The sequence below is a fragment of the Peromyscus californicus genome, unplaced genomic scaffold (assembly GCF_007827085.1).
Source record: "Peromyscus californicus insignis strain IS unplaced genomic scaffold, ASM782708v3 Scaffold_24__1_contigs__length_46423439, whole genome shotgun sequence".
Taxonomy (NCBI): domain Eukaryota; kingdom Metazoa; phylum Chordata; class Mammalia; order Rodentia; family Cricetidae; genus Peromyscus; species Peromyscus californicus.
In genome coordinates, this window is record NW_026294535.1 from 42326866 (window position 1) to 42354590 (window position 27725).

Here is a 27725-nt window from a genome sequence, read left to right on the forward strand (position 1 = left end):
CATTTTGAGCATTTAAGTTAAATTCAGACTCTGTCGTATGCTCTCACTGCTGTGGAGTTTATAAGCCTGGGCCCAACTCCTGCTCTGTGCTTTATTTACTAAGATACTTTGGGTTTCCTGCCTGTCACATGCCTGTATCTTTCATCACAAAGAGAAAGTAAATAGTGTAAGTAAAGAGCGATTACAGCTCAATGTATTGTGCCACATAGCTCGTGTCTCCAATCAGAAAAAGTTATGGGCATTGTAGCCACTTGACTCACTTGAGGTGATGCATAGCCCAGCAAACAGACACTGAGGTTGAATCCCATCTACAAAACACCCCGAAAGCAAAACATACGTTAAAATAATTTACTTTGTTTCAGAGGCCATTTTGAATCAAGTTTACCAGACTGAAAAATTTTAAATCCCTCACCCACTCCTTTAATCTCATGGCTTTAGTTGACATTTATTTCATTCTACTTTGAAGAAAATGGCAAAATAGTGTTAGGTTTTCCCACTGAGTAAAATCTTCAACAAGAAAAATTCTGATATCCTATATATATACATATATATATATATATGTATATATATATGGTCTTTTTTTCCTCTTTGTTTGTTTAGATTGACATCAGAAAACCCAAATAAGAATGAATGTAAAGAAATTGTAACTGAGAGTAATCAAAGGGCTCCATCTCCAGAAAGATCAGAAAGACTAACTACGTCTTTGAAAAGCTACACTTCATAATCCGTGGAACACAGAAAGGCCACTTGCAACAGGTAAAACTTGATGACTCAGAATTTACTGTTATTAAAATGTTACAAAAAATGGCAAGTAGCAGATAAGCTTCTCAACGAACTTGAGAAAATATCCAAAGAGATTTTTTGAGTTTTCAGAGAGAAGCAAGGTCCCTTTCCCCTTCTTTTTCAAATTTTCTTTTGAGAGATTTCTAAGGCCAATTTCTCATGGTAGCCATGTATAGCCCCAAGCATCAAACAATATAATTCAAAAGCCAAGTAAAATTGAGTTAGTATCGCCATAAAAATATAATTAATAACTTGAAGCCAATATTTCAAGTTTCACCTTGAAAACTCTATGTGTTTTTCTCCCAAGGCAATGCATAGTTTAAAGATGCTAAAATAATCCCTGCTCACATGGTTATGACTTTACCCTTCTAACTAGCAGATGGGGGTGAAAAGTTTTGAGCCTTTGAAGGTTGAATGCACTCTATAAAATATAATGCGGGGAAGCTCAGCCTTTCTCTACTTGGTGTGAGCTGATAAGGCTGTTGTTGATTTAAATTGCTCCTTCCAAGCAAGAACATTCCTACTTTTTCCCCCTCAAGAGCTCTTGGTTCCTCCCTTTCATTCATTGTGGTATTTTTCCACGCTTGAGTTTTCCACAGAGAGAGAGGATGGGGTGGAAGAGAGCTGAAGACTCAGATTTTAAATGCACCCAGCATCTACCCATTTTCTTTGCTGCTGATGACTAGGTTAAAGATGTAGATGTTGGCAGGAGGTAGTGGAGTACACTTTTAATCCCAGCACTCAGGAGGCAGAGGCAGGTGGATCTCTGTGAGTTTAAGGCCAGCCTGGTCTACAGAGTGAGTTCCAGGACAGCCAGGGCTACACAGAGAAACCCTGCCTGGAAACAAACAAAAGATGTAGATGTTCAGTGCTTATCTCTGTCAAGGATACATACCCAGGAGTGGGAGACATGCAAAGCAGAGGGAGGTCAGGCAGCTGACCACCCCACTTGTAAAAACATTATAATCTGGCCAAGAAAAGTGTCAAGAAAAAAAATCACCATGTTTGTTTAAAGGCTGGTTATTCACAAATCTTTTAAATCCTTGTATTTGTGTTGTCGGCCACTTACTGGGTGTGCTACGCAATATCATAAGTACATTGAAAACATTAAGTCCCACCAAGAACCTTACACCGTGTGGTGGTTTAAATAAGAATGGTCCCCATAGGCTCATATAGTTGAATGCTTAGTAATCAGGATGTGTCAATATTTGAGAAGGATTCAGAGGTGTGGGCTTGTTGAAGGAAGTGTGTCGCTTGGGATGGGATCCCGCACCCCCCCGCCCCCCCCCCCCCGTTAAGAGATCTGTGCTTTTTTTTTTTTCCTAAAAAAAAAAAAAAAAAAAAAAAAATCCATGTATCACACTTCAGACCCGATACTCAGGTTCATGTTCATTTTCTCAGTTTTTTTTTCCCCTTCTCTTTCTGTCATTTCAAAGCATGCACCCACCTACAGCCCTTGAGCACACCTTGTGTGCTGAGGGAAGAGGCGCTTAGGTTCCTAGATTGTAGATTATACTTTATAGCTAATAATTAACTTGAAAATGGTCTTTGTATTGTCTCAAAAAAAAAATTAGCAAGGATCAGACAGCAAAGGTCTCGTCCACATTGGCTCTCAAGCCGTTAGCCACTGTGGATAACTCCTCTCCCCCATACTTCCTCCTTGACCCAAGAATGTCTACTCTGCAGTGAGGAGTCCAGTAAACATTGGGTAGAGTGCAGCCAAGCAGGACCCAGAAAGATGTCCTGGATATGACCTGATGCAGCTACAAGATGCACGTAGCTGAAGGATTCAGAACAGAAGAAATGATTTCCCATGACACCGAACCCGGCTGGCTGTTTTCTGGTGCCCACTGCGGTTGCCTTTTTTTCCCTGGGAAAATTTCTCTCTTGGGTGAAATTCAACAGTGAATCATGAAGACCCCACAAGGAGAGGCTTGAGCTGCATGGCGGAGAACACCTGTGAAGGAGGCCACCAGGGCAGTTCTCCTGCAGAGTGGGTTTGCTGGGCACACAGCCATACCCTCCACGAGGAGGCCAGCCCTGACCCAGGTTACTGCAAAGCTAAAGATTTGCTTTAATCCAACCCAAATAGGAGTCGGCAATGTTTTAAAACTTTTAATGAAGAATGTATTCCTACCTTTGACCCGGGCTATTTTTCTTCAAATATTTAAAGTTCAAACACACAGTGAGCTTATGCTTTCATTTCGAACCAGAAAACCACCCTCACTGTATTTGATCACACACACACACACACACACACACACACACACACCCTTAGTTTAAAATTTGCAGGTTGACTTATCATATATCATACATTGGACTTCTACCAGATGTGATGGAAACACACAAGAACCCAGTATTTATTTGTTAACTAGAAAACACGTGAAGTCCTGGCATGGTGGGTCAATTTGCATCCATTTTTAAGCAGTTATGGAGGAGAAGAGTTACAGGGGAGGTTATAGCCCGGCTGGTGGGAAGCAGTTGTCTCCAAATTAAAGTTATCCTCTGATCTTTAAGGCGGGGAAGGAAACTGGCAGTTTTGTGATTTCGCTTGTGTGTATCCTTGACGTCACTCTCTAAGACACTCTATGTGTGAGGCGCCCTCACTGCTGTGCTATCACGAAATGGGCATTCAGATTAGTGTTCATCTGCTCACTCTTTTTCTCCCTGTCTTTCTGTTTATTTCAGAACATGTGCCCATACACAGGTAAGTCCACAGCTCTTAAGCAAGCAGGATGTGCTAGGCATGAGGTATGTCTCAAGGTATTTATAGGGAGAAACTTTCCCTGGCTCCAAGTACCAGTTGAGACTCCTTAGTTTTTCTGCGACAAGAGTTCTCGTCCCATGAGGACATTTTCACTGGCTGTAGTGGGGCACTCCCTTAGTTCCTGCAGTCAGGAGGCTAAGGTGGGGCAGTGTGACCTTGGGGTTACCTGGGCTATGTCCTGAGACAATGTCTCAAACAAAGCAAGGAAGAAAACATTATTCTGCTTGAAAATATGAAACTAAGAACCATCTGGGTCCCTAAAGCCTAAGCTACTGTCCTCAGAGCATCTGATGGAGTTATAAAGACAGAGCAGAGCGGGCGGATGGCTGCAGATCCGGAGACTCTCAGTTAGTAAAGTGGATGGTGGAGTCGGGAGCAAGTGCAGAAAGCCTGCCGCCATCGACTCTGTTGGTTTATCTCTGGTATTGATTGGTCCCCGTGATAAGCTGAAAGTTACCATACATCCTTCTGTAAAACAACATTAGCTTTCTGTCTATTTTCAGGATAAAATAAACCACTTTTCAATTAATCAGAACGAGATTGCTTTGGATGTCCGTCTGCAAACAGAAAAGCAGAGCTTTGTTGGGGTGTGAGAATACAGTTAAAGAAAAGACGGAGTCTGGGCAGGAGCCCCTATCCTTTAGTGCACCCACATCTGCATAAGTAAAGACTGGTCCACCGTGATTCCCACACGAAGTGTGTGTGTGTGTGTGTGTGTGTGTGTGTGTGTGTGTGTGTGTGTGTGTGTGTGTGTAAGCCAGTGTGGAGGTCAGAGGACGGCTTGTGGGAGTATGTTTGCTCCTTCTACTGTGTGGATCCCTGGGACTGGTCACTCACAGGGACAGTGTGACAGTATGTGTCCTCGTGTTTAGGAGCGGAAGCTGAGTGTAATACAGGGCACTTGTTCCTGAGAATGTGCAACATAAAGTCACCTTAGTAACTGGATAGGCCTGAGTAAATGTAAAATGGTGAAGAGGATGCAGCTGTATGGAAAAGCGACAAATAAACCATTTATGAACACGCCCATGATTTGGGAATGCAAATTAATTCTCAGAATTGTGTAGACTAACTGTTCATCCAAGATGTAGGAGAAAAACATTTTACAGGAAGGTCCGAATGAAAGACCCTAACCCTTCAGGCTTACATGCCCCCCCACCAAGCCCCAGGAGAATAAGGAACTAAAATGAAAACTAGTTCCAAAGGCAACCTGACTCAGCCATTACCCAACCACCCCTGTAACAATGTAACAATGTAAAGAGATCTCTGTTAAGAGATGCGCTCAACTGTGACTGGGATAATTGCAAGTGTTCCAGGAAAGACCACTGTAACCTTTGTGTAAACTCCACTCCTGCCCTGATACCACCCCCACCCACCCACCCCCCCCCCACCCCCCCCCACCCCCGCCTTGAGGTTTCGGGAAAAATGTGCATGGGGATGTGATTGTACCCACCCTGTGATCAGGCCATGATCTTATGAAATTAGCCTCTAGACATAAATCAATCGAAATGAAATTGTATGGGAGTTGTAATCTTATGGCTTTTGTGGGTTTTTCCTTTAAAAGTACCCATGTGGCTGCAGTAAGCGCGACTCTTGCTCTTTGGAGCTGAGTTGGCCCGACTGTACAGCCGCATCAATAAACCTCTTGCTGTTGCATCGACTGGACTGGAGTCTGGGTTCTTGGGGCGCCCACCCGAGAAGGTAGTACCCTGAGTCTGGGGTCTATCACCAAGAGGCACACAGGAATCCTTTTCAGGAAATATGCTTAGTGATTCTTTTTGACCTCATGGCATATATCAAAGCAAACTGAGCTAATGCAAAACTTCTTCAGATGGCATAATACAATTCCCAATAAAATTCATACAGTATGCTACCATAACACATAGATTTAGGGCCTTATGAGAGGTCACAAAAATACCTTTTTTTTCCTTCTCCATTTCATTATCATTTAACAGCTGGAACATCAGTGAATTCCAGCACCCTCATTAGTAAATTCTTCCAGCAGCAAATGGTTTCTGTGTCTCACCCATCTGACCTCTCCAAACAATGAAAAGAGTGTGACAACTTGGAAGTTAAAGGGATGGCTACAGCTGGAGAGATGGCTCAGTGGTTAAGAGCACTTACTGCTCTTGCAGAGGACCCAGGTTTCCAGCGCCCTCCCTACCCCAGGTAGCTCACAGCTGTCTACAAGTCTAGTCTCAGAGAATTTGATGCTTCTTTTGACTTCTGCACATACTACATGCTCATGGTGCACATACACAAACAGACACTCTATCTATCTATCTATCTATCTATCTATCTATCTATCTATCTATTTATCTATCTATCTAATTATATGTTATAGAATGTGCTTTATATTTTTATTAAGTTATTCATATTATAGTGTGTATTACATTATATATCCTATATTATTAATAATTACTATTATATATTTATTAAAACACATTATATATTAATATTAAGAATCTGACTTTACGTGGGACTTTGAAGTTCTGAAGTTTTACTGTGAAGCACAGTCTTGTTTTTGAGCCCTTTTCTAGAAGAGGAAAGTGGAGTGAGCAATCGTCAGGGTGTGGAGAGCTATGGCACCTCACCTCTGATCTCTCCACTTCCGCCACAGTGACTTTGTCACCCATCTGTGTTCTGCACGCCAGAAAGAAGGGCTGCTCTAGGGAGGTCCCAGTGAACTTTGAGGACTGAGACTTGCTGGGGGTTAGGAGCAGAGTGAAGGGACCAGAAGGACTAAACCCCCTAAGGGGCCCTTGCTGGCAAAGGATGCTGCGTTGAGGAGAACCCGGTGAGCGCAATGGGCCCACTGCCTTTGCCCACCTCCTCAGCTCTGTCTTCAGACACCCAGGAGCGCAGGACAGGTGGTGCCTAGTTGACTTCCTGGGTATACTTTTATCCACAGTATGAGTTGCAGAGCACACATTCTTCCTAGAGGGTGATTTGAGAAATAAATACAATGTAAAGCAGCGTGTATTTAATTTGTAGCTAAGTCAATGTTCAGATAACCGTGTTTGCTTTTAATTCAAATAATTTCACAATCGGTGGACTTGAGAAAAACAGATGGGTCGCCAGCTCCCTCTTTCCAGACGCAGATCTTTGTAGAGCAAGATGGGCTTTCTTTTTGAAACTGCATTTTGCGTGTGCCTGAGTGTGGGGAAAGGGAGTGAGGGGGAAGCCCCGGCAGGTGACTGAACACAGGGGCATTTCCTTTTGGCAACACTAGCAGGGACTTTTGCATTTTTTTTTCTTTCTCCGTGAGCTTATCTTTCCCCCCTTTTCACAGTTCACAGGTACACAAACCCTGTCCTTCACTGTAACGATAAGGCAGGGGCTGTGTAGTTCAGCTTCATGCTGGTCCCTGGATGTTAAAACTGACAACCTAGCACCTCTATTACCTCTTATCTCTGAGATAAGAAAGTCTCTCACTTGTTGGGGGGTGGGGTGGGGGGGGTGGAAAGAGAGAGGAGCAAGCATGAATGAGTGTGTAATGAGCCAACCAAGTCAAAGGCTTGTCAGAGGCAAAAGGAAAAAAAACAATAAAAACAACAAAAACCCCAACCCACCGGGTCTGGGACATACTAGTCACAAAATGGGCAGTAGGAGGCACTTTGGGAAATAGTCAAACTTCTAGTTCCCTGAGGGAGGGGAGGTGTAAATGAGAAACCGGTATGATTTATGCATTTTCCACAGGAAAGGCGATTTTCATTTTTAACTGCCTTGTGGCACTGATTCTCAGAAGGAAGAAATCCAACACTTCGTCTCATTTTAAGTGACTCCCAGTCAGAATGGATGTGACTACCTCATTCCTAAAGCTGTATTGATTAGACATGAGCCACAACAACTCAATCGGCCATAGGTGAGGCATGCGTATAGGAAAGGACATTCACCAGAGAGGATCAACAATTGGCTAAGGAGCCTCAGGAGTCTCTGTTATTCATTTTGGGAAATGCACAGAATTCTTTATTCATCTCTGTGCGGCTGTAACAGAATCCTCGAGGCTTGGTAATTTATAAAGAACAAAGATGTATTTCTTAACCGTTGTTGAGGCTGCAAAGTCCAAGCCCAAGGCACCCACACCTGGGGACGATTTCCTGTTGTAATCATCCCACAGTAAAAGGCAGGACAGAGAGAGGGAAGGTGTGGAAGAGAAAGAGCGGGGAAGGGAGCCAAACTCAACTTTGCAACAATCCACTGACAGCATGGAAAATGCGCTCCCACTGGGGTGGTAGCACTGACCACCACCACCCAGAAAAGCAGAGCCAAATCTCTGTGATGTAATCGCTCTCCATGTCAAAAAAAAAAAAAAAAAAAAAAAGCACAGTACTTCGGTGCTTTTCTTTATCAATTTCCCAGGGACTTCGCTTTCAGTTTTATTTCCTACAGAATACAAAGGAATCCACACAGAGCCAGAGCGGTGGGGAACCTCAGATCATATTTGGGCCCCGTCATCCTAGGTAGATACGTGTCCAGTAAAACTTTTCTCTGGCCTTTGCTTGATGAAGGCCTTGGTGCGTTTGTTTTTTTTTTTTTTTTTTTTTTTTTTTTTTTTTTTTTTTTTGGTTTTTCGAGACAGGGTTTCTCTGTGTAGCTTTGCGCCTTTCCTGGAACTCACTTGGTAGTCCAGGCTGGCCTCGAACTCACAGAGATCCACCTGGCTCTGCCTCCCGAGTGCTGGGATTAAAGGCGTGCGCCACCACCGCCCGGCCCCTTGGTGCGTTTGTAAAAAGCAACGCCTTGCGTTACATTTCTGTGCAGGAGAGCCACTCTTTCCATTGACCGTGTGACTAAAGGATGTACCGAGATGGACAACACTCCAAATCCTTTCCGTGCCGTGTCTTCTACCCTCAGTCATCACGTGACTTTCAGTGCAGGAGTAGACCATACCCACAAAGCCTCCTTCGCTGCTGCTGCCTGACTCTGGGTTCCCAGCCACTACCCTAAACCACAACAGGATCTTACACAGGCCTGGGAAGACATCTGTGGGATGACTTTTCCTAGAGATTCAGAATCCCCCTCCCCATTGGTAGAATGTGTCCCTCCATGTTCGTGTCCTGCAGACACAACCCCAACGCAATGTTGTTGACGTTGACGGCATCTTGAAGGCTCTGGCTTCATGACTGGATTAATGCGATTCTGGCCACAGGAGGATCCCAATAAAAGGATAAATACTGCCTTCCTTTTCCCGCATCCTCTCTTCCTCTCTTGCATGTCTTCTGCCACGGGGTGGTACAATAGGAAGGTCCTCACTAGATGTGGACCCCTAATCTTGGAATTGCCAACCTTACTTGTTATAAGTTTCCTAGCATCAGGTGTTCTGTTACAGGAGCATAAAATGAAGTAGAAGCCTTCTTCCCATTTGGATAATTGTTTTTTTCTAATCTAATTTGATAACATTGCTTTAGTGGTTACCTGTAAAGGATATTTCCCATGCTCTCAAGTCATTATCATAAAAATGAGTGTGTTTCTTCCTCTTCTTCTTCTTCTTCTTCTTCTTCTTCTTCTTCTTCTTCTTCTTCTTCTTCTTCTTCTTCTTCTTCTTCTTCTTTGGTTTTTCGAGACAGGGTTTCTCTGCATAGCTTTGGTGCCTTTCCTGGAACTCACTCTGTAGCCCAGGCTGGCCTCTGCCTCCTGCACGCTGGGATTAAAGGCGTGCACCACCACTGCCCAGTGAGTGTGGTTTTGTTGTTGTTGTTGTTGTGCTCGTATTTATTTGGTTAAGTCAAAGTCTTTTAATTGTGTCATTATAAATACAAACCAGTCTGGACCGACTGAGGATCAGCTAGCTAGTAACTGTCAGGAGCACACAGGCAAAAGAGTATGATGGGGAGGAACTGGTGTCCTTCAGAGGAGGCCTAGGCCACAGTCAGTAGGTGTTGCAGAGAGGACAGAGTGCAACAGGGACTTTTCCAAGGAGCTGATAGAGGGAAGACTGATTAAGCTTTGATTGTATTCCCGACTAGCTGATTAAGAATGCAGAGGGAGCGTGTGGAGGGTGGGGGAGTCAAGCAGAGCTTAGGGAAGCCTGTTTAGGAGGGATTCCAAAGCAGATGGGCAAACGGACCAGGCTGAGGAGGGACAGAGTGATCTGGACATGGAAGAGGTGTCAGGACAAAAGAACAAATGACACAGCTTGGCAGTGAATCGGGAGAGTTTGCAGGCTAGGGGATTAGAGTCAACTAAAGAGAGCATCAGAGGCCACGCACAAGGAAAGACGGTATAGGTCACGCTCAGAACTCTACTTCCAAGACAATGGAACCCAAGAAAGGAACCCGGCAGTGGAATCGTAGGCGGAGGCCCTGATTTGAGCTGTCTTTCCCTTGTGAGGAAAGAATCTGAGTGCCTGATTGGAAGGAGCTGGTGGAGTCTGAGTTTGGGTGATGTCTGAGGAGATGGAGACAAGGTCCTTTCCTGGTTGGCTTCAACAGAACATGCTGTTGGTTATGGAGGCTAAGTTGAAGGGTGGCTCTTCAGGGTCTAGGGCAGTCACCTGGTTGGAGTGAAGCAACCTTGTTTGAGACAGTGGACACAGGAGGAAAATGAGTGAACTTTGGGGATGCTGAAACACGACTCTAGACACGACACATTTGAATACCCAACGTGAGGTGACCTGTGGGTGGTTGGTAAATGTGTGTGTGTGTGTGTGTGTGTGTGTGTGTGTGTGTGTGTGTGTGTGTGCGCGCGCGCGCTATTTAGGAGAAAGTTCTGGACTGGAAACCAGGGTGAGATGTAAATACACATACAGAAGTACAAATTTAATTCACAAAGAAAGTGAAATTGAGTGTACACAGGAAAAGCAAGCCCTATATTGCCAAATTGATGACAGATTTCCGATTGTCCCTGACATCTCAGAAGCATGCCGAGGCACTCACGTCATGTAACGGCACCAGCATGAGTGTACTGAGATCTCCCTCGTGTTTAGAAACTTCAGTGTAGCAAACCTGGTTTCCCTTATGTAAATTACTCAAGCACATTAGCCTGGGAAAATCCATAGCCCGACTGTAGTGAACACAATTCTACACGGAGGCCCTGTAATTGTAACTATATCTTGTCTATTGTCCTAAAGTGTGACAGAGTTACAGGCAGTGACAAACTAGGGTGTGTCATCGTTCCATTTCCCCGAAGAATGGCAGTGCTCACACAGGTGATTTGCTACAGTGGGAACCAATGGGCACGGGGTTCAAGTCTCATCGCCACCAGCTATTTCAATTGCGCTTCAATTAGCATGTTAAGCAGCACCAGCCACAGACAAGCATGGGCAGAAACCATGCAGCACACAGCCCAGAGAAATGGAGCCTTCAAATTAGTTCATGCCACCCCACAAAGTATTAGATATCTCTTTAGAGCCTCTTACGTGTGCCCCCCCCCCCCAGTAGGGCATAGTCAAGCATCTCCGAGGTCTCCATCACTTTCAACACCTTGCTGCCCAGGTTACCTGCAGGAGTGTCCAGACAAGACTTTCACTGGGAAGTCTTGTAGTTTGATTCCACTGCCCCAATAAACTCCACAAACAGGCAAGTATGTTTAATTCTGATAACCTTTTTATTCAAAATCTGTCATCACCCCAAAACCAGGTAGACCAAGGTACATGTATTTTTTTTCTTCCAAGGTCATAGTATAATATCATTGCTCTTAGCTATTGGAGGCAATCTGATTGCTAACTCGGGTTTATTAAAAGATTATTTCCTCCAGCTCCAGCCATTGTAAACCAAGCTACCGGATTCAAAATCATGTGGTGTCTTGTCTGTCTGCCTATACATATATACACACATGCATGCATACATATATACAGACAGACAGACATTTGAGAAAGAGCCTCAGTGTGTTGTCCTGCTGGCCTGGAACTCACAGATCCGCCTGCTTCTGTCTTCCAGGGTTGGGGGGCCAGGCTATGTATGTATGTATGTATATATTCGATTTGTGGGCATAAAAAAGACCCTACTGGTATCAATATTAAAACTGTTTTTTCCCCCATCAAAGCCGCTGTTCCACCCGCGAATAGTAAAATAATCGACACAGTTCTTTTCGCTTGGAATTGAAACGCTCCCTCACACCAAAACCACTTTAACTGTACTCCCCTAAAGTTTCTCCAAGTCACTCCACATCTGAGCAGCAAGCGAGCTCAGTCCTCCTCCGCTGGCTCGCTTTCCCCCCTTCCATTCCATCTGATCTACGGTTCCCAGGACATAGCGGAGACTTCTGGCTGCAGACGCTGGAAAATGTAACTCGGAATTTCCTACAATCTCAGCTCCACTTTCTCCTCGGCGCCGGCCGGGGAGGGTTGGAGCCTTGTTATTGTCACGTGGCCGCGGGTGCCCCGGCGAGCCAATGGGCGAGCGCCCGCCTCCGCGCCCCGCCTCGCCGCTCCGCCGCGCCGGGACTTCGCGCCCCCGCCGCCTGCCCGCCCGCCCGCCCGCCCGCCCGCCGCAGGCGGAAAAGTTTCTCTGCAGGCGATCGAGCTCTCGGACGCCGCTCGGGCTGCCCGCGCCGCGGCTGGCCGTCCTTCGCTGCTGGCTCTCCCGCTGCGCGCGGGCATGCGAGGCCTTCGGTGCCGACCCTGAGCGGGCGAGAGGAGCACGCGGCCGCGATCGGCGTGTCCAGCCGGGTCCCGGGCGTTCGGTGCTCGTCGGGGGAGGGGAGGAGGGAGAGAGTTGGCACGAGGCTGCGGAGCTCCGGGCCGACCGGCGGCGGCGGGGGAGCGCGGCGATGGGTGCTCCCAGGCTCCGAGCGGCCGCGGCGGCGGCGGCGGCGGCGGCGCTGGGGCTGCTGCTGTGCGCGGGGCTGGGGCGCACCGGCCCGGCGGAGCGCGGAGGCCACGGGGCGCCGGGGCAGCCCTCGGAGGATGCTGCACGGCGCCCGTGCCCAGCCGCCTGCCACTGCCTCGGGGACCTGCTAGACTGCAGCCGCCGGCGGCTCGTTCGCCTTCCTGATCCTCTCCCGGCCTGGGTCGCCCGGCTGTGAGTATCAGTATCATTCCCGTGGGGTGGAGGGGACGGCCCCACCGAGGGGTGCGGGGACCAGCGGAGTCTGCCCAAGGCCTGGGCACAGGGTGCAGTGTGCACTGCGCCCAGGCGGCGAGTGGAGCCCCTTGGGGGAACTCCAGTCTCCCTCTGCGTCCGCGCAGGTGGGCGCTTGGCTCGCCACTCCCGGGCCAGGGGACCAGACGCCCGCGACCGCAGGAGCCAGTCTGGGAGACCCCCCGGATTTTGCATGTTTTCTTCTGAGTTTATTATTTGGGGAAACCGGCCCAACCTTGGCTTCCCAGTGGTTTAGAGTCCCTGCCTGTCCCCAGTCACTGCTTGCGCTCCTTTCACGGAGAACCCCCTCCTCAAGCTGTGGTGCACAGACCTTTCTTCTTCCTGTGCTTAATTTCACATTAGCAGACCATCAGCCTCCCGCCCGGGCCACTTTGTAATGCGTCTCGGTTCCGGTGAGGAGTTGGGTGCGAAGTCTGATCTGTAGATAAGCAAGGGGAGGAAGTGGGTTTTCAGAACCGACCCCTCCTCCAGCAGCGCTGTGAAGGTTGAGGGCCCGCGCGGAGTGCTGTTGGGCGAATTTTAAGCTGAGAGGTCTGAAAGCCTGAAGTCACTGCCAACTGTGTGGAAGAACACAGAAGAAAATGTAATTTACTTGGAAAAGCGAGTTTTTACAAATGTCAACCCTCCTTATTCTCTCCCAACCCCTAATTATTATGTTAAAATTGGAGGGGGGTGTTTAAGCCATAAGCAAAATAAATAAATAGCTAAGTGAAAATAAAAAAAAAATCAAAAGTTGTATAAAAAAAAACAGTTGTCCTGGTTAAAAGAAAAATCAGATTGCACTTCATATTTAAGATTCCTAAATTTAGGCCTAGTGGAAATTCTCAGCTCTTAAACAATCGTCGAAGGTCTTGACAATAGTTGGTGGTCAGGCGGCTTAAGAAGTCGTGTTGTTTGGGTTGTTTTTTTTTTTTTTTTTTTAAACCAGCGTGCCAACCTAAATTCTTTCATCAGCTATAAACTGTTGACCATCAAACAAAACGCCTTGTTTTAAGAAGGAGTTTAATAAGGAAATAGAATTAACGAGAATTGGATTGATATTTAATGGCTGATTATGGAATGTCTGATGTAGCAGCTTTTATTACTCGTGAAAGGGAAGATAAAGACTTGAGCCTAAAGCAGGAAGACTTTCAATTAGTTGTGGCTAATTCCATTCAATTGCCTCTTGGGGGTGGGGGGTGGGGGTCGCGCTGCCGCATCCACGGGAAGCAGAATGGCTCCATTGACAACATATGGAACACGTGAATGCCTGGAGGTGGACACCTATGGATAGCAGAGGGATGAGAGAAAACTCAGACGGTGCTTCCCTGGAGTGCCTTTAGAAATGCTTACTCAGTCTAACTTTAGTTCCTCAATGACAGGTGGCCCATTAAATGCCGTCAGTGCACAGTATTGTGTTTTGGGATCTAGAGGCATTTCGGAGAACTCTGCGGACCTGGATTGGAAGTAGAGCTGAATCGAAAGGGGGATTCAATACCTATTTAAACGTTCTTAAAGAGAGCTGACCTAATTAGGATTTTGTTTTGCAGATAATTTGGTGGCACACTAACAAATTACAGTTTATTTGGTTAGCACAGCCTTTAATTACATTTCCGCCAGTAGTAAATTGTCTCAATACAAGTCCACATTCCTTAAATGTATGTGAAAATACATCCCACTTGTATAAATAAGCACTTAGTCTGTTTTCAGAGGTCCTGCTGTCACCTTTCATCTGGACAGCCTTCCCTCCCGTTCTTGTACTCCTGTGACTTCTGACCATCTTCCTAGGTGTCACCAGACCATGTGGTCTTAAGTTCTTTATTGTCAGGGTTTCTTTTGTTTGTCCTCAAAGCCCTAGAGGTCTGTTCTTCACCTCAGAGAAGAGCAAAAAAGCAACGTGCCATTGAGTTCCTCCCCCCGTTATTTGGTGGATTGCAATAGGAGGTGTAAGTTGCTGCTAGTTAAATCTTACATAATTCCAAAAGCTCTTAAGTAGGCCTCACTTCCACAACCAGGGAGTGAGTAGAAAAGTGTGTCTTGTTCGGCACAGCTCTCCTTTCCTTGGGTCATTAAAAGAGTAAAAGTTTGCCTTTGGAACAGTTGATGAGAAAGTTCAGGAAGGTATGCTGTGGGCCTTTTGTTCTCTTTGTTGAACGGGCAAGTTATGAACGTCTGTGCTGTGTGTGTGTGTGTGTGTGTGTGTGTGTGTGTGTGTGTGTGTGTGTGTCCCCACTTTATCCAGTTGTCATTTATTGCCACAGGAGCGCCTTGAGTGGAAAGCTGAATAGTTGGAGCTGAACAATAATAACACTGTGCTTGCTCCTGCTTTGAGAACGGACCTGCAGTCCTTTAATGAAAGTGGCTGTTAAAAAAAAAAAAGTCACTGCTCGGAGCCTCGCTGGAAAACCTTTGTGCTTTTGGAGCTCCAAACCCAAAGAGGAGGGCTTGTTAAAGTACGGGGTTTAGCCAAAGCGGGGGAAATGGTTTGATTGCCAACTGGAACCTCCAGTGTTACTAGATTCTAGCTGGGATTTCAGAGGATGCCTCTTATCACGTGGACATGTTTGAGCTCCCGACAGGGCTGAGGTGAAAGTCCGAAAGGTGGTTTGTGCTGGTGTGTGACTTCTTCGGTGTTGGCCTGTTAGGAATCTTCTGGAGCTGACTGCAGCTGGGGGTGGGGAGGGGAGTAATAGTCCTTATGGTTTCCACAGCTGTTCGTCTGTATTTTCCAGACCCAGACTCGAGCCCAGCAGGCTGATTTACGAGTCGCTTTGGAGCCGTGTTTTAAAACAGCTACAAGCCTGCCGTTTTGTTTTTCAGCTTTCCATATTTCTGCTGAGTTAGCAGCTTGGCAGGCCCCCGTGGGGTTGAGACACACCGCTGTCTTTGCGTTTTCAAATTTGAGCCGGAAGCCAGATTTCCAAATGTTTAAAAAGGAGAAAACACTAGCCAGCACCAAGTGCTGTAAAATCAATAGTTCTCACATATGCTCATTCACTTGATAAAGCGACTCTACCATACACAGGGTTTGGTTTTTTTTTTTTTTTTCCCCCAAGCCTTTGCCCAGTGGCTTTCTGGGTAAATAGTTAACGCCTTGCCCAACCCATGTATTGGCCTCATCACAGCAAATCTTGTAAAAAAAAAAAAAGTTTCCCGGGGAAAGATGTTCTTTTATGGAACTTCACATAACAATCAATCTGCCCTCCCATGGAATGGTTTCTGTCCTGGGTTCAAGGAAACACTGGCGTTTTATGTCCCGAATCTCTCAGTGTTCCATCCATAAAAATAATAGAGGGGAGATGTAGGAAAATGTGGCATCCCCTGAAAAGAAGGTAATTACTTCTGAAATGTATATTACTGTAAAAAAAAAATCTAAGTTTAGGTAAATTAAAAGTTCCATGGCTTTAAGTATTTAGCAGTAAAAGTCACTTAAGATTTTTTTTTTCTTTTCGTCTCCCACATATAATATGGTTTTAATAGTATACAGATCTCAGAATGGAAGCATTGGCCAGAACTGAAATACGTATGGCTGCCAGCTCCTGCTGGAAGACATGAAACCAGTGTCCCCAGAATGTACATTGGGCTGCAGGCTGTTCCCAGTTTAAAGACCTTTTGTTGGAGGGGGGGGAGCTGGGGAGGGGGACCTCATCCCATGACTGGTGGGAAACTTTGAGCCCCCACATCTCATTTCTCCCAGGATTCCCTGTGAAATAATAATCCTTACAACGAGCTTTTCTTTTCTTTTAATTTAAAAGAAAATCAACTGGATGAAATGTAAATACCAGATTGCCCCCCTCCCCATGCTTTTCAAACACAGGAAACAATGGTGGGTGGGGGCAGGCTCAGCATTCTTGAGTTAAGTAGGTCCAAATGACTGTCCGTGGAGTGAGGCTAAAGCCCCAGGTGGAAGGCTCCTTTCTGGGTTGTGTTTTCAACCATGTGGGCAATCTGTGACTGTCTGGGGTGCTAAAGGCACGCAGGTTTTTGTCTGACTGCTAACGTGAGTTGTTGGGCTCTCTGCTTCCTTGATGAACTCCAGATGGACTTGGGCTGGACTGTGAGGGGAAAGTGTCTGGCTCCAGCCAGCGTGGTGAGCGTGCACAGCAGTGGTTGTAATTGCAGGATTTTTATAGTTGAAATGGGAGCCAGATTCCCCCCACCCCACCCCCACCCCCCTTCATGTTATAACTCCACCGGAACAAAATCTGCTCATGTCGGTTACTGTCGGGTAGGTCTCTAGGCAAACAGAGCTTGAATACCATCTTTGCGAGTTCCTTTTTTTTTTTTTTTTTTTTTTTTTTATTTTCTTTTAGGGTGAAACACAGAAATCAGGGCTTACTCTGGAAACAAAAAGCAGGGAGAATGACAGGGTCCTTCATTTCCAGTTGTCGAGTGAGCAAGCAGCAACAGTGTTTCTCTGGGTGTGCAATTGCTATTTTTCTCCTGTTTGTGGGAGGACATTCTGATGGAGGTAGCGTGGTTCCTGCTTGTCAGCAGCTAACCTTAGTTATCTAAAACTTTGGTGATTTAAAAGTCTTCATTTTCAACACCGAGGAATTAGCTGAGGATCGGCTTGCCTCTTCCAGAAGGGGAGCTTCCAGCCACACTGGGCTTGAACCTCGTTCCGAGTGACTGTTCCAACCATTTTGTCTTCCTTGTACTACTTTGGAGGCATGTAGATGGGATGTTGAAACATTCGTTGGATTGTGTTTTCCTTTTTCCAAATCGTGATGCTGGGTGGACTTCCTAACCCAGAGCACTGTGTGGCTAGGAGTTGGTTACTTTTAGTACTTGGACGCCTGTGGGAATTGTTGTTAAGTTTTACTGGGCCTTTGAGTAAGAAGCACGTTTCTTTTAGCGACCAAAATGCTTGTACCGCTTGCCCTGCGTTATTAGATGGTTGGTGTGGTTTAAATGGTGTGCTGCATTATTGGATATTGAAATTCAAAGAGTTCTTAGAGGAGAGGGTGTATCCCTTTGAGCATGTACATTCAGGGGCGTGTGCGATTGCACACACACACACATACACACACACACACACACACACACACACACACACACACACACACACGAACACACCCTGTATTAGTAATCTAGTCCCTTAACTAACGCAGAGAAACAAATAGCTAAAATAACTACCCATGGATGCCAACCTCTGTTCTCTTTGACTGCCGTTAAGGACATTTGCTACTTAATTTTGTGATAATCAAAATGTTTCTTCGGAGTCCTTGTTTCAGTAACCTGTCTAATTAGCTACTTTTCATAGTCTATGATGTCACTGGATCGAGTGGAGGGTGGGGAGAGAGATGAGAGGCTGAAGCAAGCTATAGTTCATAAAAGGTCTGTTCACCATGTGCCAAAGAAACAGCCCTTAAAATGCTTGTGGGCTTCAAGTATTTGAATCTGCCAGCCTCTTAAACTAAATTTGCCCTCAGAGTTTGTCATTTCGAGTTTGGCATTTGGTTGCCATTTAGTCTGTGGACAGAGTGGTCCGATTATTTCTCTTCTTGCCACTGGTGTTGAGAGAGAGAGTTCAGAACCCTGCTCTGCCTGGCGCATCACTAAGTGATAGTAGTAACGTTTACGAAACTGCTTGTGATACCACTTTTTGTTTTCTTCCAGGGACCTCAGTCACAACAGGTTATCTTCTATCCAGACAAGTTCCCTGAGCCACCTCCAAAACCTTCGAGAAGTGTGAGTCACAGTCACTTCCTATTTGAGGGTTGCATAAAATGTTCCCCCCACCCCCAGACCATTTCACGGGATGAACCTTTGGATTATAGAGACCTTCCTTCGAACTTTTAAGTGGGCGGGCGAGGTCTTTAAATAATATACAGTGTTTTCACATCTTTGGATTTCAGATTACCTAATTAGCCTTTTCTGTTCTTTTTTGGCATTCTTAGGAAGCTGAATAACAATGAACTGGAGGCCATTCCAAACCTGGGACCAGTGTCAGCAAATATTAGACAGCTCTCCTTGTAAGTGAATGTCAGCATCATTCCCATCATTCCCATGTATGTGTGTAAGAGCGGCAGGTACTATCTGTGTCAGTGATTCTCAATCAGTGGACCCCTTCGGGTGTTGCATATCAGATATCATGCCTATCAGATGTTTACATTAAGATTCATAACAGTAGCAACATTACAGTTATGAGTTAGCAATGAAATAATTTCATGGCTGGGGGTCACCACAACATGAGGAACTGTACTGCAGCATTAGGAAGGTTGAGAATCACTGATTTATATGAACTAGCACGTACCTCTTAGAAGCAAACTTTGAATACCCTTTTCAGGGCATAATAAAGAAGGCATCTTTAAATTAACTTGTTCCCACTTCTAAATCTCAAGTGTTTGTTTGTTTGTTTGTTTGTTTTGGAGCTGGGGGTGGAACCCAGAGCTTCTTGCTTGCTAGGCAACCCATTAAACTACCAAGCCCTCAAGCATCCTTATAACACACTTTACTCTCTTCTGCCTTTGTTTTTTTTTTGTTTTTTTTTTTTTTTTTGGTTTTTCGAGACAGGGTTTCTCTGTGTAGCTTTGCGCCTTTCCTGGAACTCACTTGGTAGTCCAGGCTGGCCTCGAACTCACAGAGATCCGCCTGGCTCTGCCTCCCGAGTGCTGGGATTAAAGGCGTGCGCCACCACCGCCCGGCCTCTTCTGCCTTTGCTACCCTGACTGCCAGGATTCAAAAGAAGTTACTTAGAGCTTTGGTTATGTTCTGTGGACTAGAAATTAAATTCTGACAGTGCTCAGTGTTTGGCAGGCCTGAGAACTGTGAATGCTGCGTTATGTAATATTTGTCAATAATGCTCAGACTTCCTGTGAGGATAATAGGAATTGGTAATATGCCATTGAGGTCTCGTTTTTATTTTTCGTTATATGTGTTTGTGGATTTGTGCACATGTGAGTGCAGGTATCCTTGGAGTCCAAAAGGGGCCGCTAGATCTCCTGGATCAGTTATCAACTGTTGGATGTGTGAGCTGGGAACTGAACTAGGGTCCTCTCCAGAGCAGAGTCTGCTCTTAATCAGTGAGTCATCTGGCATCACCTTTTAAGTATGGCGGCTGGCATGGGAAATCAGGATTAGAAACCCCGACTGAAAATGTCAACATAGGTAGTTAAATCAGTAAGTGAAGGCAAAACGTGAGTTTGTAGTTTTTCAGATGCAATTAAAATCGTGTCAGATTTTCTGTATTTTCAGTACAGATAATATGTTTATACTCATGTACTCAGGTCAGTTTCGGGGACCATCTTGTCTTGGTGGCATTTTGTATGTTTCCGGTTTAATTTCGAAAATTAAGCAATTTCCTGTCCTGATCTTAAGTAATTAAAAATTTACTTGTCTCCAAAGTTAAAACATGTTCTTCAAACAGCTTGATTAAAAGCCCACCATTGTTCCTTTTTTTTTTTCCTAGTAAAAGTGTTGGAAAGGTGGAAGTTATATAGTAAATTTCAGGCGAGCTGGTCAATTAATTAAAGTGATCACTCTCCAATTGCTTACATCTGGTGATTTATAGTGGTTTGTTTTTCCTGAAGGCCCAGGTCAGCCAAGTCACTCCGCAGCCTCTGAGTCTGCTTGTCTCCTGTTTGAATAAGAACTGAGTGGTATTTGATACTCATGTGGCTTTCCCCAAAGATCAGAACCAGAGAGGCACGAAAGAAAAGACACTTGGTATTTGTCAAATAAACACTGAATTAAAAAAAAAAAGTTTTCATATTAGTATTAATACCCATTTTCTTCATGTCTTATTGGTGTCCGAGCGGAAGGCATCTTACAGCCTCGGGAGTTATTTTTGTCCGGCCAAGGGGGGGCCTGTTAATGTTTCTCTTTACCCTGTTGTCTTTGTCCTGTGTTTCAGCAGACTCTGTGAACATGCTTAAGAGCCTCCTGGCACTGTGGTGGCTGAGGGTCTGCGGTGGCTTTTGCTCTGGGTAGGGTGGTGTAACAGCCTCTAGTTAGCCGTGTTGTTGAGTCTAAGAACATGCAAGGAAGTTATGAATTTCTCTTGGAACTGAATAGCTACCACCCTACCTTTGAATGCCATCAATTATAGCTAGAAAGCCAGAGGCTGGAATGATGGGGGAGCGCGTGGGGGTGGGATGGGGGGGGAGTTAGGAATGGTCCACATGCTGTTTCTGCGTGTGCTTAGCTTTAGTGAGGCTGTGTGTCAAATTAGCCTCCAAAATTTCACTTCCTTTCCCTTTCATCGGTCGGAGCACATCTGGGCAGTCTTATTTTGTTCCTCTCACATAATGCGAGGCCCAATTATTGCTTAGCTTAGGGAGCCCCTGTGGGGGGTGATTTATGTGAGGAGTCTGCTCATGCAGTATGGAGAGTGAAAAATGTTTTTTTTTATGCCCCTGAAAGGTCTTGAAAACCTTACCTCTCTGGTGGTTTCTTACTACAAATATTTTATTTTCTCCTGAAGGCTCTCCTGGATATTGTAATATATAGTTATTATTTCTAAAACATCAGTATCTTCTGTATCCTGTTGTGTAGATGGAATATTTATTTTCCTTCATAGAGAGGCCCTGAGAAGTAATCTCAACCAAATATCATTACTTTTAAATACATTTCTGAAATTGCAAAAAAAAAAAAGGTATTAAACTTCATGACATGACTCAGATTCCATACTTGCCTTAGCACTATATTCAAATTGCATTTTTCAAAGTAGTTTCTAAAAACATTTGACCTTTGTTATCAGGGTTTTTTTAGCTTGTTTTTCTACATTTTTTTTGGAAGAAAATATTTTTCTGGGCTATTTATATGTTAAAATAAGGAAAAATTAGTTGGATTTTTAAACATTTTATATATATATATATATATATATCACAATCTTTATATAAAATATTTGTGGTATATATCTTCTGTGTATATTATACATCTGAAGGATAAAGGTTTAATACTCCAGCTTCATGCTGCTGTTTCTCTGTGCCACAGGACCTTCCCAGTTGGAGTAGCTGGCTTCAGAGATGACTAGCTGGTAAAATATTTGTCTCTGCCTATAATTGTAGGAGACAGGCGCTAATGTGGGGTCAGATGGCATCCCATGTCCAAAGACAAGATAGACAGTTCTGAAGCCTGGTAAAATATGAGGGACTTGGGATGCCGGCTGGAAAGTCAGCGGCCAGCCTCTAACAAAGCTTATCTCTGACATGATAACGGATCTTTTACGATGCAAAAGACCTGACTAGAAGGCTCAGAACTCACTGATGTGCTGGGGTAAGGCATGGGCTGTGTGTGTGTGTGTCTGTGTCTTTTATTGATTGATTTTTTTTCTCTCTCTCTCTCAAATCATTGCAAAGCTGTGGTAAGATAGGGTTTGTTTGGGTTTTGTTTTGTTTTTTTAGAAATGGAAAAATCCTCGAGATGAGTATATCTCAAAGTAAAACTGTTGACCACACACTTTATGTGGTATGGTGTGACTTATCCAGGTTCCAAGCACTTTTTTTTTTTTTTTTTTTTTTTGGTTTTTCGAGACAGGGTTTCTCTGTGTAGTTTTGGCACCTGTCCTGGAACTCACTCTGTAGACCAGGCTGGCATTGAACTCACAGAGATCCACCTGGCTCTGCCTCTCGAGTGCTGGGACTAAAGGCGTGCACCACCACTGCCCGGCCCAAGCACTTTTGAAACATGTAACATGAGTTGGGGCAGGGGTTTCATTTGTGAGACATGGTGGTTTAATTGTGAAACAAGGCTGGTCAAGTCTTTGTCTTGACGATGATGGTTTAACTAGTACTGCCTGACCTGTGGACATTCGCCAAGTGTCCTAGAGATGAGAAGCGTTAAATCAGCGGCTGTCAGCAGTGCTTGTGGCGTTAAAAATGGACATTGTCTGACCCCACTCCTACAGTGTCCCAGTTGGTGGGTTTGGGCAGGGCCAGGGACGTCTGTTGGGACACATCCATCCTCTGGAGTTCTGATCAGCTCTGACGTAAACATTTCTGGAAATGTCAGTTAGGTCAGTATCACAGTCAAGATGCCATTGTCATCTTTCTACAAGTGTGCAGGTGTTATGTGTGCCCATGTGGAAGCCAGAGGGCAATGTTGGGTGTCTTCCTCAAACTCCACCACCACCTTCTTCTTCTTCTTCTTCTTCTTCTTCTTCTTCTTCTTCTTCTTCTTCTTCTTCTTCTTCTTCTTCTTCTCCTCCTCCTCCTCCTCCTCCTCCTCCTCCTCCTTCTTCATCATCATCATCATCATCATCTTCATCATCTGAGATGGGGTCTGTCAGTGAGCCTAGACTTCACTGATTCCACTAGATTGGCTGACCAGCAAGCCTCAGGATCCTCCTGTCCAGCACTGTGTGGACTGAGCCATCCTCCCCAGCCATGGTTAAATTCAAAGCACGGGCTTCAGTAAAAAGCCATCAAAGAGGTTTGTAACAGTGTGAGGATCCAATGTAATGCCTGGAAACATCAGTCTAGCTTCAGTGTAGAGAGCAGCTTGGAGGTGGCAGACAACTACCCCTTCAGCAGAGCGGAAGCGTGGTGACCGCCCTGATGTACGGAGGGGTCGCGCCAATAGAAAGGTCATTGAAAGTAAAGTTCAGGGGTGGGCGTGTGGGGCAGCAGTAGAGTGCAAGACCCTGCACCTTCAGCCTCCCTGAGGAGACGAAGCAAAGCCTCTATCTAGGGGCCTGGGATTCATGACCAGCCCCGCCCACAGTGGGTCTTTCTGTGTACGTGTGTGTGCTCTCTTCTTTAAAACGAGAATAATAACAGTACCTGTCTTCCCAGAGTCGTTGTGAGGATTTGTGGAGAGCAGGCAGGAAAAGCCATCTGGTTCGCACAAGTGAGGAGTGATGGGGAGGGAGGTGATTCATTCACCTAGAGCACAGCAGTGAATTTTTGTTCTATGCCAGGATCTGTTTCAAGCAGAGAGCTCACAGTCTGCCTCTTATGGTGGAACTTCATTCTAACGGGACGGGAGAGGGAAAACGGATGGGTACGCCAACTTCAAAGGAAAAGGTGGCTTTGGCTCCCGATAAAGGTGTGGTGAGTGAGGCCTGGCGGCTGTCCTTTGACGTGCTCAGGAAAGGCCAATATTGACAGAGCCCCTAAGGACAGAGGTCAGCAATGAACAATACAGACAAAAATCCCTGCCTTTGTAGCGGGAATGTCTCACCTTCTCATGGAAGTGGGAAGATAAACATCAAATAAGAGTTGCCTACAGCGTCGGGTAGATCTTGGAGAGAAAAAAAAAAAAAAAAGCAGGAAAGAAAGTCTGAGCAATGGGCATGGCCAAAGAAGACCGGACAGTTTAAAAGGGAAGGCCTTCAAGATGGCGCAGTGGTACTTTCTGCCAAGCCTGAGGACTTGAGTTCCTTTCCCACAACCCGTATGGTAGGAGGGAACCAACTCCACCAACTGCCCTATGAGTTCCACCAGTGCACTGTGGCTCACGCATCCCCCACTGCCATAAATAAGTAAAAATGTAAAAAAAAAAAAAAATGTGATAAAAGAAAAGGGGATGCAGAGAGAAGAAGATTCACTGAGAAGGTGAGATTTCCGCAATGGCCTCACAGTATATGTTGGAGGCTGGGGCTCAGCTCTAAGTCTGCCCTGCCTTACCCACCTTGCCTTGCATGTCCAGCTGATACCCGGGTATCAAATACAAACCTTATTTCCACCATTCTCCTCTGTGTTTGGAGACTTCTGTGGCTCTGTGCCCTACTGCAGGTATATAATAATGTATAGTTGGTGTTTAATTAACATGCATATTAGAGAATATTTATAGAAAGCCCATGTGTACTTAGCATAATTCAGACAGATCTTGTATACACAGAGTCCAGACCTGTGGCTAAATATTTACAGTGTTCAACCATGCATACTTGGTAGAGTAATAATAATAATATTAAATTATACCAACCGCAGTAGCGCTAATTAAAAAGGCCAAATTAAAAAGAATAAGAGAGGCAATTTAAGGAGCTCCGAATTCATTAGATGACTCTGCAGTGACAGCCTGTCCCAGAGTGAGTAGCAAGTGGGACTCCATGGCGCCCTTTTCTTTTGTCTCTGTAAGTCACGCAGCGTGGTGTTCGGAAACCCAGGTTTTCTTGGTGACCGTCCCTTTCACTTTGTGAGCTATGGAAATCCACAGCAGAGACACAACACACACACATACACGTCCATACACCTACAGCCACACAACACACACACATATACGTCCATACACCTACAGCCACACAGTATACACACATACATATCCATATACCTACAGCCACACAATGCACACATATACATGTCCTTATACCTACAGCCACACAGTGCACACACATACACGTCCATACACCTATAGCAACACAATGTACGCACATACATGTCCATACACCTGTAGCCACATAATGTACACACATACACATCCATACACCTACAGCCACACAATGCACACACATACGCGTCCATACACCTACAGCCACACAGTGCACACACATACGCATCCATACACCTACAGCCACACAGTGCACACACATACACATCCCACAAGACTGAGCTGCCTCCCTCAGAAGAAAACTAGCCCTGTTGGATTCCTGGGGTGAGGGAGGGAGACGCCAGACAAAGTCCTCGGCCGTGTTTGAGGACTGCTGATGGCAGGTGTCTGTCCCCACTGCTGACCTGCGAACCTACTGTGGATAACACGTGGTTCTGTCCCATCTCTTGTCCCATTGTATCTGAGATGTGTTGGAGGCACAGAAAAGTGTGTGAATCACACCCTTCCCTTGGGGTGGGGTCTTGAGCTGCCAAGATACTACAACAAAAATAGCACCGTGGGGCGGGGAGTGTTAGCCCTGTGGCCACAGGATCTTCAGGTTCTGTAGAATGCTTGGAAGGGTGGTGGTGGCTAGCCAGTCTTTCTTGTCCTGTAGCAGAATGCCTGGGAAGACAAAGAAGGAAAGGTCACCTTTAATTCAGATTTTAAGGTTTGAGTCCCTCCTGTCAGGAGGGCCTGGTGGAGCAGAGCAGGGGATATTTTAGTAGCCAGGAAGCTGAGAAACAAGGCCTCAGCACTAGAGGGTTTTCTCTGTTTCCATTTTATTCCATGTGGGCCCCAGTCTATGGGATGGCGCTGCCTGCGTTTATGCCCAGGTTTTCCTCCATAGTTAGTCCTGTCTGGAGATATCCTCTCAGAGGCAGCCGGAAGTGCTCCTCATTAACCTCCTGGATGTTTCTCAGCCCGGTCAAGTTGACTGATGAGACTAGCCATCCAGCACAGAGATTTTTCTTTGATTTCCGTTTTGAAACTCTTACAGGTATAGGGTGTGTGGCCTGTAGGGGCATTTGCCACGTCTCACACCAAAGGTAGGACTTGTGTCTTCCTGAGGTCTCAGTCCTTCCAGCAGCAGCAGCCCAGGGCAGTTCCATTCATGTGGAAAGCATTCATGAAGAATCTGAGTGGGTGAGCGACACATAGAACCCTCTAAAATAGGGGAGACTGGGGCTGGAGTTGGGGCACAGGTTTGTGTCTGGCTCAGTGTCATGGCCTGCCTGACCTGAGGCAGACGTAATGAATTCTTCTTGGTTTATCTGTACAAACAGTCGGAGATGTCTGCCCACATGCCTCCTCTGTTCCGGCCGAGGATCAAGTGGCGTTGGAAGGGCTCCGAGGGCCTCCAGCCAGCAGCCACAGCTGCAGCGACCACAGCGTGCTGTGGGCTTAGCTCAGGGGCAGAGGCCGAGGGTGCCCATGTGGTTGCTCGAACGTGAGGGTCACAGGAGATAGGCGAAATTTAAAAATTATCCTGGCAGCAACAGATGAGGGAGAGAGTATTGGGCACTTTATATTTAGAGTAAACTAACAGTAAAACCGGAACTTCCTTTCAGTGGTCAAAAAAAAAAAAAGTGGGGGCAGCACAACATGATAATAGTTAATAACTCAACACTTGTTGTAGACGAATTTCTAAGCGGTCTTATTAAATAAGAAACACAGAGCCAAGTACGGAGTTAAAAGCCCAAGAGATCAGCGCGAAGAGCCACAACCACCTTTAGCTTGCCACTCGGCTGCCATCCTTCCCCTGAGAAAGAGACCTTCTTCCTGTGTGACCCGTCTTTTTATTGCCTTTCTGTTCTGCCTTCTCATTGGCTCTAAACCCAACCACACGTCTTCCTCGTCACTGCCTGTCTGTACAGACCCCCAGGTTGTACTGGGATTAAAGATTTGGGTCCCCACACTTGGCTGTGTCCTTGACCACACAGAGACTCTGCCTGCCATGTGATCGGACTAAGGGTGTGGGCTACCACCACCCGACTTCTGTTAAATGGCTCGCTTTGACCTCTGCTCTCCAGGCAACTTTATTTATTCACCTACAAATAAAATAAGATATGACCGTAATTTATAGCCTAAATGTTGTGCTTATGGGTGGATTTGGAGCCTAATAACAAGGCTGATCATTTGCTAAGTGACAGAGAGCAAAGCAAAAGAGGGCCCGGCCTGTGTCGAGCTGTGTAGTGGCTCCAGCAGTGGGAAAGGGAGCTGGTATGACTTCTAAGGAGAGGTGATGCCCAGGGGGTTGTGGGTACCCCGGGCTTTGAGGTGCAGCCGTTGCTACCTGGGTAGAACATTGATGTCAGGGAGAAGATGTTGACAGGTTGGTAGGATGAGCTCATGGAGGTTCTTCCTTATTGGCTGGGTTAGAAGGAGTCATGGATGAGCTCATGGAGGTTCTTCCTTATTGGCTGGGTTAGAAGGAGTCATGGATGAGCTCATGGAGGTTCTTCCTTATTGGCTGGGTTAGAAGGAGTCATGGATGAGCTCATGGAGGTTCTTCCTTATTGGCTGGGTTAGAAGGAGTCATGGATGAGCTCATGGAGGTTCTTCCTTATTGGCTGGGTTAGAAGGAGTCATGGATGAGCTCATGGAGGTTCTTCCTTATTGGCTGGGTTAGAAGGAGTCATGGATGAGCTCATGGAGGTTCTTCCTTATTGGCTGGGTTAGAAGGAGTCATGGATGAGCTCATGGAGGTTCTTCCTTATTGGCTGGGTTAGAAGGAGTCATGGATGAGCTCTTAACTTTTTATTTTCTTTAAGCAGCAGAATCTGCCTCTCTCTCTCTCTCTCTCTCTCTCTCTCTCTCTCTCTCTCTCTCTCCCTCCTCCTCCTCCTCTCTCTCTCTCTCTCTCTCCTTCCCTCTCTCTCTCTTCCTCCTCCTTTTAGATA

At 45.8% G+C, this 27725-nt stretch overlaps 1 protein-coding gene across 1 annotated transcript in view; it reads left to right on the forward strand.

The window, feature by feature from the left end:
* The first annotated feature begins 11970 nt into the window (after positions 1 to 11970).
* Lrig3 (leucine rich repeats and immunoglobulin like domains 3) overlaps positions 11971 to 27725 on the forward strand; it is a 51343-nt gene continuing 35588 nt past the window's right edge. Inside the window, exons 1-3 of the mRNA XM_052753517.1 lie at positions 11971 to 12510; positions 18193 to 18264; positions 18474 to 18548. Of these exons, the coding sequence (XP_052609477.1) occupies positions 12260 to 12510; positions 18193 to 18264; positions 18474 to 18548 (398 nt within the window). The 5' untranslated portion in view covers positions 11971 to 12259. The remainder of the gene's footprint in view (positions 12511 to 18192; positions 18265 to 18473; positions 18549 to 27725) is intronic.